Consider the following 14,470-nt stretch of genomic DNA (forward strand, 5'->3'; position numbering starts at 1 on the left):
AGTTGGATGCTTAACTACCTGAGCCACCCAGTTGCCCCTTCCTTGCTATTTCTAATACATCAGGCATGCTTTCCACCCCATCCCACAGGATCTTTGTGTTTATTTTTCTCTCCTTCTGGAATGATCTTCCCACAGATGTCCCCATGACTTAGGTCTTATGGTCTTTAGTAAGATCTTCAGGCCTTTACTCCTTAGGTCTTTACTAAGATATTCTCTTTCTCTGTGAGGTCCCCCTTGATTATCTTATTTCAAATTGCAGCTCCTGGGATGCCTGGGTGGCTCAATAGGTTAAGTGTCTGATTCTTGATTTTGGCTCAGGTCATGATCTCACGTTCATTTCATGAAATCGAGCCCTTTTTCGTTCTCCAGACTGGCAATGTGGAACCTGCTGGGATTCTCTCTTTCCCTCTTTTTCTGTCCCTCCCCTGCTCTCTCTCATGCTCTCTCTCTCTCAAATAAATAAAAAAAATAAAGTGAAATGAAATGAAATAAAATAAAATTGCATCTCCTTCCCTATATACCCCTCCCACACCACCCATCAGTACCTCTTATCTCCTTTCCTGCTTTATTTTCTTCTTACGATATTCACCATCCTTTAACATACTATGTATTTTACCTATTTATCTTAGGGTGTGTGTTTAAAACTCCCTCTCCATAGTAGTATGTAAACTTTACTAGAATATAAGTTCCTCATATAAAGGTAGTTATATAATGTTTTTATCCTGATTCATTCATTTGTCTGCCCTCAGAACAAATGAATCAATGAATGAGTATTAGGGTAGAATTCTGTTCTGATTGGCCTAATAGCTAAACTAGGCTGTCATTAGTTTCTGTGTATTGTCCTTTGTTTTATATATATACCCCTACCTTTACCCTACCACTACTCAAAAGCCTTTGGAATTGATAATTGTAAATTTTAGACGTGGAATGAACAATCTAGATGTATTTAATTTTTTTTTTTTTGATGTTTATATATTTTTGAGAAAGACAGAGCATGAGTGGGAGAGGGGCAGAAAGAGAGGGAGACACAGAATCTGAAGCAGGCTCCAGGCTCTGAGCTGTCACAGAGCCTGATGCGGGACTTGAACTCACAGACCGTGAGATGCGAGATCATGACCTGAGTCGAAGTCAGGCACTTAACTGACTGAGCCACCCAGGTGCCCCTAATATTTATTCTTAAGGTGGTAACGATTACTGCTACATTCTAAAATTTACCTTCATATATGGCTGTGGCATTATACGTGTTTGGTTTTTTTTTTTTAACTCTTATAAATGTTCTAAGGTGGTGTGTATATGTGTGTGTGTATGTAATAAATGTATAGCACATTTATTATGTGTATACAAATATAATTTTTTAAACAGGTTATCAGGACACCCCATGGGAGAGACTACGATGACTCCTTGGAAAGGTGTGATGAGTATTTAAGCTCAAGGTCATGTAGCAAGCCCCAGAATTCAGCAAGGACCCTACTAGTCCATTCAGCACCCTCAACAATGCCGAAGCATTCTCCAAGTCCTGTGCTTAATCGAGCTTCTCTCAGGGAAAGGTAATACTTAGTCTTTCCTACTGTACTGATTTTTTGAATAATCATCATTAGAAAAGAGAAGGCAGAAATAATGTATGTGAACTGATTATTTCTACAAGTATAATTTGATTTTAAAAGGCTTACTTGTTTTTGTTTAGAATATAGTACATATTACATAGCATTAGATATTTCTCCCGAGCCCAGTCCTCTTGAAGTGAGTTATTAACTATTAATGGGTTTATTAATTAGGATCACTTTAACCCAAATTCAATACTATGGTTTTTAAAAGTGAAAAATAGTGCATGATGGTTTATTTTCAATAGATCCATAGGGATTTAACATCATAGGCATGGCTTATGTATAAAAATAGCATAGGTTATACTTTCCTTTTAGTGATAATGATGCTGCTATATATTGTTGGTATATGGTATTTATTTTCCTCAAATAACCTCTCCCCAACTCCCCAAGAGAATTTTAATCATGTAAAATTCTATCCCTCCCTCTAAAAAAGCTTTGGCAACTGAAGTTAGATACTTGTTATAATTTGAATGTGAAAGAAATAATTCCTCTTTATCTGTTTTTGTTGTTGTTGAATTCAAATTGGAAATTCGTTGCCTCACGCACTAATAGTAACATAGAAAACAGTTGTCATAAATTGAAAAAAAAACAAAAAACAACCCTACCCTAGGTAGTTTAAAACTTTTATAGAAATTTGAATGCCTCATGGTCCTTGCAACTTAACAGAAGATCATGGGGGAGGAGAAGGGAAGAAAAAAAAAAGTTAGAGAGGGAGGGAGGCAAACCATAAGAGACTCAAAAACTGAGAATAAATTAAAGGTTGATGGGGGTGGGAGGGAGGGGAAAATGGGTGATGGGCATTGAGGAGGACACCTTTTGTGATGAGCACTGGGTGTTGTATGGAAACCAATTTGACAATGAATTTCATATTAAAAAAAAGAAAAGAAATTTGAAAGCCACACATTCTATCAACAACATGGAAATGAAATCTATCTTTAGGTGGTGTCAAAAATCTGAAGTAGCACGCCCAGTTTGTATAGCATATTATGACCATCAGACATTAATTGATAAAATTTACACTAACTGTATAGTCTGTCAAAAGTTCATCTCAAAACTGATGGTTTGAGCAAGAGTGTATCAGTTTGGAAGCTGTATTAAAACATCCTTATTCTGAAAGAAAAAAAAGTCCCTATTCTAAACAGATAGATTTCTTTCCCCATTAGCCCTATAAACGTTCAAATGGATGTATGGAGGTCTGCTGGAGACCCTGAGATAGGGAATTTTGCTTAATGTTGCCTCTGATCTTTGGAATGATGCCTGTGGGATCATCGAGTTCACAGACAGATGGATAGATAAAAAGATAGATCTCCATGTTTATATAGAAAGATATGTACCTATGTTTCTATAGGCTTTAAAAGTTCCAGAGAAAGTCTTGAAGAGAGATTTTTCTGCTGAAGTCTGGTAACCTGTGTCGCAGTTGCCAGGGGACTTTAATTTCCACATCTGCTCCAGTGGTCAGATGTTCAGATACTCTCTTTTTGCTGACTTTCAGAATTAAGCACTTGTGGTTTTGTTGATCAGGTTCTTTGCCATCTCTGTAGGTTTTCAAGACATTTTTTATCTATATCTCCTTGGAAATTTTTTTATGAATATTGTTTTATTTTCCCACTTTTTCACAGATTTTGCAGAACTCTCCAGTTGTCTACCACTGTAGTACAATATAAATTTTAGTCTTGTGTAATTGTATCCTGAGGTCTAATTTCATCCCGGCTTTTGAAGTCTGTTTTTCCAAGTTGACAAATTCTTCACTGAGGCTGTATTCAAAAATTCTTCACTGAAGACAGCTAAACTCAACTGTCCCTTTTTCATATCCCAGTGCAGGTGATGGCTTCCAGTAGCAAGTGGCATTTACACATCTATTCTGATGCTTGGTAGTAGATGCAGTAAGGTCTTTGCTAGAAGGAAATGAGTGGTTCTAATATTAAACATTACCTATATGGCTAGAGCAAGGTTGAGGTGCTTTTAAAATAATATAATAGCAATTCAGTTTTAAATTCATCTAAGTAAAGTATTAAAACTTTATTGGGGTACTCTTTAGGGTAGATAAACTTTTTTACTTTTGCTAAGGTGGAACACTTCTACTTTGAGTGTATGTTTTGCAAAAGATTTAGATTTGGTTATAAAGGAAAATAAAATGTCTTTAAGACATATTACTAGGAACAAAAACATTTTGTTCTTTTTAGCACACTCAGTACCATACCTTTAAATATAAGACATTCTCTGATAATGGCTCTTTTAGATTACTGAACAATATACTTACAGGGCATTTATAAAATCCAACAGAATCAATAAACAATTTAAACTGATGTAAAAATAGATTGTATGTCCCAGGCAAAATTGGGAGCATGACAAAACATAAAGCTATAGAAGTTACCTGGGTTAAATATTAAGACGAAATAAGTTTTCCTTTAAGATTTCTGTGAAGTGTTGACTCCTAAATCATGTATATGAATAAACAGACTTTCAAAAACTATTAGTGGGGCTGCTGGGTAGCTCTGTCAGTTGAGTGTCTGACTCTTCATTTTGGCTCAGGTCATGATCTTACGGTTCGTGGGATCAAGCCCTGTGTCGGGCTCTATGCTGTCAGTGCAGAGCCTGCTTGGGATTCTTTCTCTCCCTTCTTCTGTGCCCATCCCCTGCGTGCCGGATACTCTCTCTCTGTTTCTCTCTCTCTCAAAAATAAACCTCTTATTAGTGACTGTAAGCAAATAAATTTCTTTATTTATAGTGAAGGTGCCTTTTGCTTGAAGCCCATTTAAAAAATATCTTCAGTAGAGTTAACACACATAAAATGGTTTCAATCTTTATTATAAGTCTTACATTTCAGAAACAGTTTTCTCCTCAAAGTATAAATATTAATATTATGACTTATAATTTGTATTAGGCTGTAAAGTTATTACTAAAAACAGACTAAGAAATACTAGCAAATTTAATTAAAAAGGAGCTGATACTCTTTTTAATCATGCTTACCGTTTTGAATTTTGTAAATGAAGTTAAAGATTGTTAGGCAATCATTTCTTATACCACAGCACAGACTAGTGGACCCTCTCATAGCACACTGAAGACACCCTCTTGGAACTGCACATTTGGATCTCAGATTTTCAGGATGTGTTGCATATGTAGCAAATATAACAAAGTTGGCCATATATTTGTGTAGCTTCAATAACACTTCCTTTTACAAATATGGGAGATGAAAATTTAGATATAGTTGATCATCCATTAGTGATTACATTCTTTAAAACAGGTTATGTAAATCATTTATCCTGCTAAAGAGTTTATACCTTGTGCAAATATATAAAATTGTAACTGTAAGAATAAGCTAGGAGGAAAAAAGGCAAAGATGTAAGCAATCTAGTAGCATTTTAGTACCCATTCCTTTATGAAGCAATTATCAATAACACTTCGTATAGATGGATTATAACCAGATGGACCTGGAAATTTTCATTATTACTTGTATAAAATAAAGTAACTTCAGAATACTAATGCCAGTTTTGAGTTTGAGCGGGAATAAGAAAGAGGAGTGGTTGTTTTATTTCTTCTTTAACTCCAAAACTCAGATTTTCATAAAAGTCTCATTTTCCTTTCCTTTTACAATATTCACTTAAAAAGCACATTTATAGGAGAGACTAGAGAAGTGATTGGTATCTGTGCTGAGAGGGAATCCTTCAGTTTTGATACCCCCCTATCTTCTGAAGGAGTAAGAGCATGATTGTATTCTAAATAATATTTTCATCTATTTGAACATTTTGTTTCGTTTCATAAAATTAGTTTTATTGTTCTGTATACATAAAGGCATTTTATCCACATAATGTAAGAGAGTGTGATTAAGTTACTGGAAAATAAGAACTAATTTTAAAGGCACTATACATGGAATTCTTCTTCTAATCTGAAAATCTGTATCTTTATTTAGAGATAAAGCTCTAAAGAATTGTGTATGGAAATCATTAAAATGATTAACTAGTTAGGTGTGCTCTCCCTAATTCACATCAAACGTTATTATTACTGCTTATTGCACATATTATGAAGGCGTAATATTTCCGTGGAGAATCAGTGCCTGATTTTACATCTGCCTCTCATCTTTGGTCAAAGAAGAAAATATGCTATTTAAATCTTTCTGTGTCATCACACTGGGATAAGAAAAAACAATGACTTTTGGTGTCTGGCATTTGGACAGATTTCTTTCTCTCCCTCTGGCTACAAGTCACCTTTGTTTTTTATGCCTACAGATTCCATTCTGATTGGTGTTCACCTTCAAACTGCGATGAGATCCATGACCGGGTAAAAAATGTCTTGAAATCACATCAGGCTCATCAAAGACATTTATATGTTAGTTTCTAAAATTTCCTCTTGAAGGCCTTTTCTAATTGGGCAAGAGAACCACTCCAGATGCTTAAGCCTGTAATAGTTAATCGCTGAAAGAGAAGAAAAAAAGATACAACCTCCATTTGATGGAAGTCAGTGGTTTTGCTAAAGGCAACATCTCTAACTTCCTCTTGACCTGAGTCATTGTGCAAAATGTTTGACATCATCTGAACTGTAAACAGTGTTATTGATCACATCTCATAGTAAGTAGTGACTTTATGATAATTATTTCATTGCCTTCCAAGTATGGGGGCTCTTGTTTTATGGCCCAGTATAAAACAATTCCATTTCTTGCAAATAGATTTTATTCTAAATGGTAGAATGAGGGGAGGTGGGGTGAGAAATAATTATTTTGAAGAAGCTTCCCAGCTGATTTTTATGTTATTTAAAAGAGGAAAAGAGCCAGTCAGGTTTACTGGGTTTAATATTAGAGACCATCAATATGAGAATATTTTCTGAGGTAAGGCAAATAAACATATATATGACGGGCAGCTGGGAAATAATTACAGTGCATTCTTTTTGTGATTTTTTTGTTTCAGCAGTTTAAAAAACAATCATTTATCATGAATGTCATGTTGGGAATCTGACATTTCCTCTCTCTCGCATTTCCTCTCAGCTGCTGCCACTTCAAGGGTAAACATTATCCTAAGTTCTAATGGCAAGATTAGTCTTATGTGTTTTAATCTTTATATAAGTGACATCCTTCAGTATGTACTTTTTTTCTCTGACTTGTTTCACTTTGATTTTGCAATTCAGACTATCGTGCACTACAGACATCTTGTTATATTTAGAAACAGTTCTTCACTTTTGCTGCTTATACATTATTTTATTTTATGAAGCTACTACTGTTGATTTATTCATTCCTCTGTTAATGGACATTTGGGTTGTTTCTGGTTTGGGCTCTTATGAAGCTGCTATAAGCATTGTATGTATACCTTGATGCGTATATAGAATACAATGATGCAATGAAGTTATCATTGTATTGATTATGTATTCTTATTTGGAATTGCCCAGTCATGGGCTATGTGTACACTCAGCCCTAGAAGGTGCTGTCAAAAGAATTTTTCAAGTGATTTTAACTACCTGTGTGTGAGAGTTATACTTGCTGCACATCCTCACTGCTACTTGATTGATGTGTGTGTGTATGTGCTTATGTGAGTTTTCCTTTTGGCATTTGGTAAGAGGTAGTTTATCATATAATGGTTTTAATTTGCTATTTCCTGATGACTAATGTATATGTTTATTGGCCATTGGATATTCTCTTTTGTGAATGCTCGTTCAGGTCATTTGTGAATTTTTGTACTGAATTGTCTCCTTTTGGTTTTTTTGTTCAGAGTTCCACATAGATCCTTGATATGAATTCTTAGATATATATTTTGTAATTGTCTTTTCTCGCTCTATGCCTCATCTTTTTATTTTCTTAGTGACATCTTTGATGAAAAAAAAATTCTTGATTCTAATGAATCTATTTCATTATTTTTAATTTGTTGATCAGCATTTTTAGAAATTTTGTGTACTTCGAGACTTTCTCCTATGTTTTCCTCTAATGGGTTTTTGGTTTTTTTTCACATTTAAATGTATGTTCTGGTTAAAATTATTTTTCTGTATCATGGTAGATAGATCTCAAATCCCAAGAAAGGTTTAAGCCTCCACATTTCTTTCTAGTTTTATTAATTTTATATATTTTGAAGCTGTGTCATTGGTTGGATATAGACTTCAGACTGTGATATGAGCCTTTTATTGTGAATGCCCCTATTCATCTCCTTGCTTGAGGGTAGTACGTTTTATCTGATATTTGTATAGTTAGAATAGCTTTATTTTGGCTAGTCTATGAATGGTGTATTTTTTTTTCTTTTTTTCTTTTTATCATTGTATTTAAAGTGTATATATTGTGAGTAGCACGTTTTGTTTTTGTTTTTGAAGAATTAAAATCTAGGATTTTTAGGTAGATTGATTGTCTTTTGTTGGAATTAGCAAGTATTTTTATAACTTATTTTCCTTTTTATTAACTTGTTAATTCATTTTCTAACTCTTCTATTATTGGCTGCCCTGGAGATTTCAGCTTGCACACTTGACAAATTATTTTTTGTTGACCTCCCTACCAGTATTGGGGCCTAAAAACATTTAACCCGTCCCCTTTTTTTCATATTTTTGCATTTTAATTTTGTACTTTAATTCTACATGTATAAAACACACAAGAAATTAATTTTGTTTATATGATGTTTATTCATACTAATCACTTATTTATCTGTTCTATTATTCTTCATTCTTTCCTGCAATTCCATGTTCCCATATGGATTCTAGAGTCATTTTCCTTCTGCCTGAAGAGCGTCCTTTAATACTTCTTTCATGACATCCTCCTGGCTGTGAATTCTGATTTTGTTTGAAAACATCTTGTTTTCACTTTTATGTGGGATGGTTTTACTGGATATAAAACTCTAGGTCGGTAGTTATTTTCTTCTCTTTTATTTATTTATTTTTTTAACGTTTATTTTTCAGAGAGAGACAGCGTGAGTGGGGGAGAGGCAAAGAGAGAGACAGGGAGACACAGAATCCAAAGCAGGCTCCAGGATCCAAACCCACTGAGCCACCCAGGCAACCCTCTTTGTCATTTTAAAGAAGCTATTCCATCATCATCTGGCTTCTTTTATGTCTTGAAAAGTCAGCTCCTACGCTTTTGAAGTAATGTAGGTATTTCTCCTCCTACTCCCGTTATATTTAAAATTCACTCTTCCACTTTGTGTTTAGTAATTTTACCATTATATACCTAGATGTGGTATTCTTGGGTTAATCTATGTTAAGTTTTCAGAGCTTCATAAATTTGTAGGTTGATATTTTTCATCAGTTTTAGAAAACCTGTAGCCATTATTTCTTTCAACATTGCTTCTGCCCCATTATCTGTTTCCCGTTCCTCTGGACTCCCACTTATATAAGATTTTTAGACTGTATCTCATATATATCTTATGCTTATTTTGATATTTTTAATTCTTTTTTCTTTTCCTCTCTCTCTCTCTAGTTTGATATTTTCTTTAGAAATGTCCTCTAGTGGGGCATCTGGGTGGCTCAGTTGGTTAAACGTCTGACTTCGCTCAGGTCATGATCTCACAGTTCGTGAGTCCGAGCCCCGTGTCGGGCTCTGTGCTGACAGCTTGGAGCCTGGAGCCTGCTTCAGATTCTGTGTCTCCCTCTCTCTCTGCCCCTCACCTGCTCACACTCTGTCTCTCTCTGTCTCTCAAACATAAATAAACATTAAAAAAATTTTTTAAAAAAAAGAAATGTCCTCTAGTTTGGTAATCCTGTCTTCTGTGGTTACATTGATGTTAAAACTATTTGAAACTTTTTGAAAGACATTAACTTTCAAGAATTTTTTGAGAGGCATAAAATACCAAAACTAACTCAAGAAGAAATAGATAATCTCAATAGTTATATATCTATTAAATAAATTGAATTTGAAGTTAAGAATCTTACATAAAAGAAAACACCAGGCCCAGGTGGTTTCTCTGGTGAATTCTACCGAACCTTTAAGGAAAACATAATAATACTAGTCTTATGAGACAGAACGTAGAAGGAGGAAAACTTCCTAAGTCATTTTATGAGGTCAACATTTACCCTAGTGTCAATGACATAATAAGAAAAGAAAAATATAGACCAAAATCTTCATGAACATATATGCAGAAATCCTCAACAACGTATTAGCAGATCAAATCCAGCAGTATATAAAAATGAAAGTACATCATAATCAAGTGGTCTCATTCTAGAAATGCAATATAAATTCATCCTATTGACAGGGTAGATAAGAAAAAGCTTATTTCTTCTGTATGTCATTTCAATAAGCACAGAAAAAGTATCCAACAAAATCCAACTCTGTTCTTGATAAAAAGTCTCAGTAAAGTTGAGGTAGAAGGGAACTTCCTCAACCTAATAAAGAGCATCTTTGAAAACCTACAGCTAACGTTATGCTTATGGATGAAAGACTGAATATTTTCCCCTAAATTCAGAAACAAGGATGCCCTCTCTTACCATTCATTTAACATCATAATGGGAGTCTTAGACAATGCAGGAAGGAAAAGGAAATGAAATGGATATAGGTTAGAAAGTAAGAAAAAAACCCTTATGTTTGCAGAGGATATGATTTTGCAGGAAATTCCACAGGATCTCCAGGAAAGCTCCCAGAATTAAAAAGTAAGTTTAGCAAGATCACAAAATAGAAAGAAAGCCCATTTTTTCCCTGTATACCAGCAATGAATAATTGGTATTTTAAATTAGAAAATCCATAACACTTACAATAGCATTAAAATTGAAGTGTTTATGTATAATTCTAACAAAATATGTTCAGTGTTTGCATTCTGAAAACTACATAATGCTGTTGACAGCAATCAAAGAAGATAGAACTAAGTGGAGATATAGCCCATGTTCACAGATTGGAGAACTCAAAATGAAGATGTCTGTTTTCCCCAATTTGATCTCTGGATTCAGTTCAATCATAATCAAAATCCTATCAAACTTTTTAATAGAAATTGACAAGCTATCATATGGTTTCATTCATGTGGAATTTAAGAAACAAGATGAACATAGGGGCAGGGAAGGAAGAATAAGATAAAAAGAGAGAGGGAGGCAAACCATAAGAGACTTAAATACAGAGAACAAACTGAAGGTTGCTGGAGGGGTATTGGGTAGGGGTATGGGCTAAATGGGTAATGGGCATTAAGGAGGGCGCTTGTTGGGATGAGCATTAGGTATTATATGTAAGTGATGAATCACTAAATTCTTCTCCTGAAACCATTATTACACTACATGTTAACTAACTTGGATTTACATTTAAAAAAATTTTTTAAAGGTAAAAATTACTTTTATCTTAAGGCCTTACCAAAACAGACAAAGGGTCAGAATTAGCCTGGGAGTTGAAGTTTGCTAACCCCCATTTTACTAGGTAAGTGTGTTTTATACAGGGTATTGGATTAGCAATTATGAAAAGACTTTACATATATATATGAGAGTTGGACAAGTAAGTAAATATATCATAGATAAAGACAGCCAGGTTTTTCAGTGTCAGAAAATAAGTGACAAAGAAACAAGGTGGGTGAGGGGTGGAATGAACTGCATGATGTTATTTGTTGTCTAAAATAACAGTTTAATTCATGTTTATTTTAATATATAGAGAGAGATTGGTTCAGAAATACAGAGCTGATTGTATATTTGGGTTAATACACATCCATGTTTCCTAGTTTTGCCCTCCAAAAGGGCCTAAAAGGAGTGACAATCCAATAGCAGTGAGCACACCCAGCTTCCAGATCTTGGTTTCTAAATACCTACACTCAATAAAAGTTATCAGGACTCTTAGAGAAATAGCTGATTCTGGGGCTAGGACAGGGAAAACACAAGATTAGGATGGAACATCTTGTAGTATGGGAAGTGAGGAATTGCTTAAAAAAAGAAAAGGCTGAGGGGAGTGAGTGAGGAGAATAGGGGCATATAAGAAGAACACAGGAGCCAATCTTAAGTCCCTGTGGCTGTTGTCAGAATAATTTGAGCAACAAAATAAATACCAATATTTGGATTATGACCCAAAGAATAAAGTAAATATCCATGAGTGCATATTGACATAAGCGAAACAATGAATGACCAAGGATGAAAATGGACACATCTTCCTTACAGAAGATTTGTAAATAATAATGGAGGATACTGCCCCCTCCAGGAGGTGGAGCTTAATTCCTCTTCCTTTGAGGGTAGGCTAAACTTAATGATTTGTTTTTAAAATAGAAAGAAAGTGTAACTTGGAGATATCTGGAAGACACCACCTTTACAAAGTGATCGAGTTTAACATCAGTAATCATTAACTCATGCTGATATCCTGTATTCCTTGATATCAGGTAATGTGAAGGGTTGTTCCTCACAACCCATAACCCTGGCCTAAACATGAAAAAACATCAGACAAAATCAAATTGAGAAACTTCCTACAAAATTCCTGACCAGTACTCTTCCAAACTGTCAAGGTCATGAGAAACGAGGAAGGACAGAAACTTGTCACAGATTAGAAGAGAGTATAGAGAAATAATGACTAAAAGCAACATGATATCCTGTATTGGATCCTGGAACAGAAGTGCATCACTGGCAAAACTGGTGCAATGCAAATAAAATTTCAGTTTAGATAATTACTGTACCAATGTTAATGTCTTAGTTTTGCAAAATGAATGGTGGTTACATAAGATGTTAACATTAAGACAACCTGGGTGAGTGGTGAAGTTCCTGTGTATAAGAACTCTTTTATCTTTCAACTGTTTTGTATATCTAAATATTCAAAAATAAAAAGTTAAACTATGGTTGATCCTTGAACAATGTGGGGGTTAGAGGCACCACACCCCCTTCACATAGTCAGAAATCTACATATAACTTTTTTGACTCCCCTGAAACTTAACTAAGAAAACAAAAAAAAATCATAGGGAAGAGAAAATATATTTACAGTACTGTAAAAAATCTGCATTATAAGTGGACCTACACAGCTCAAACCCATGTTTAAGGGTCAATTGTTTTAAGTTCTCAATTTCAGCTCTTTGGGCTTTTAACTGAGAACTAGTGTGATTATAGGCCCTTCCCTCTCGAAGGGTACTATGTATAATTCTTCTTAGGCAAGACAGCAGAAAATCTCTTCTGCTTTTCAAACACTTTCTGCTTAGCTTTTTGTCCTTTTATCCTGCACTGTTTCACACATTCTGCTAGTGTCTTGAGGGAACAGTTAGCTTGGTTTTGCACCCATCATATCTCAATGGGTTTTGGCCTCTCAGGCTTTTAGTTTTGTACATCTAGCATAGTAAGACTGCCAAAATCCTGCTGGTTTCTTTGTGCTCCAGGAGTGGACCTGTGGTTGAACAAAGCATTGATTCCCAACATTTTTGTTCTATGCTCAGAACACAAATGCCCCCAGGAAAACACCAGCTGCAGAGCTGCAGACCTTCAGTTCACCTCTTCTCTCAGAAGTACTAGTGACACTGTTCATACCACTGTTTAAGCAGCTTCCTAATGCCTTTAAACAAAAACAATATATATGCAGTAAAGTTGCTCGTGTTGGCTTAAACTGGGCACTAATGTCAGTATCTTAAATTGCTTTACACTAAGAGTGGCCTGAACACAAGCTCTTAAAATTAGTCATATTTTTCCGCCTGTGTTAATTCATATGGTATAATTGAGCTTTTTCCACCAAATACCTGCATGCTGTGTGTCTGGCACTATGCACAGCACTGGGGGTCTTTTTCATGAAATCAGATTTCCTGCCCATAAGGAACTTATATAATCCAATGTTTATTTAATAAACCAATAAATAAATATAAAAGTAAAAAAACCTGTGGCACAGTATATGATTAAGTATAAGAATAAAAAGCATAAATAAACAATGCCATTGTTCTTCCAGAGAGAAATAAATTGATTACATAGGAATAACTGTTTATTAAATGTTCACTACGTCCCAGGCACTCTGTATGTGTTTTTCCATTTTATCATCACAATACTCTTACAAAGTAATTACTATTTTAAAGATGAGCTGAGGCTCAGAAAAGTTGAGTGACTTGTATAAGGTCATGTAGCCATTTAAGATGATTGGAACCGAGATTTGAATCTAGATTAATAGTAATAGTCTTTGATCTTAACCACTAAGATCTACAGAAATAAACACACAGAATACAGTCTGACACACATTAGTTCGATAATATGCCCAAACATAAACATGTAAAATATGCAAATATAAGATCTGTCAACAGAATACATGTTCAGAAACAAACACCAACATACTAGACGTAGACATTGTGGCCACACTCTGGACACAGGTCAGATCAAAACACAGTTTGGTCCTACTTGAAGGATACTCCTAGACAAAGATACACCATCTTAAAAGTAAGTATCAGGGTTTTTAAAATTTATTTTTTACTTCACAAAGAATTTTACAATTTACAAAAAAAGGGTGTGTTTTTTTGTTTTTGTTTTTTTACTTCACAAAGATTTTATTTAAATATCAACCTCTTCTGAGACCGTGAAAAAGTCCTTTATGAATCACTAAACATTTGACTAGTACAGAGGAGAGGTAAAACATAATGTGTTGGAATTTTGGTAATCATTAAAAAATTAAGAGAACTTATTTCAAACAAGCTAATGAAAGTCTGATCAGGAAAGATTCAGTTGAAAATAAAATCTAGTTAAAAAGGTAGCGAACACCCACCATTTTGATTTTCACATTTATTCAAGAAAACGTAAGATCACTTCAACAAAGACCCCAGTCCTTTTGCTAGTGTATCTAAAAATTCCAGACTCTAGTGCCTTTTGACAGAAATAAAGTAATAGAGGCAAACACAGAATATAGGATAGGTAGGATAAATAGAAAACAGTAAATTAATACCCAACCACATCAGTAGGTACATTGAATAAAGTAAACATTACAATTAAACACAGTGATTGCCACATTGAGTACAAATGCCAATATGTAGTTATTTAAAAATCCCTTTTAAATATAAGCAAAG

The 14,470-nt window shown here is 34.6% G+C and overlaps 1 protein-coding gene across 1 annotated transcript in view; it reads left to right on the plus strand.

The window, feature by feature from the left end:
- SPATA6 (spermatogenesis associated 6) overlaps positions 1 to 14,470 on the plus strand; it is a 147,670-nt gene that overhangs the window by 97,962 nt on the left and 35,238 nt on the right. The window contains 2 exon segments of the mRNA XM_019449360.2: positions 1,363 to 1,547; positions 5,831 to 5,930. Of these exon segments, the coding sequence (XP_019304905.2) occupies positions 1,363 to 1,547; positions 5,831 to 5,930 (285 nt within the window).

Source organism: Panthera pardus, unplaced genomic scaffold (genome assembly GCF_024362965.1).
Source record: "Panthera pardus isolate Hobbes unplaced genomic scaffold, ASM2436296v1 HiC_scaffold_11, whole genome shotgun sequence".
In the NCBI taxonomy this organism is placed as follows: Eukaryota; Metazoa; Chordata; class Mammalia; order Carnivora; family Felidae; genus Panthera; species Panthera pardus.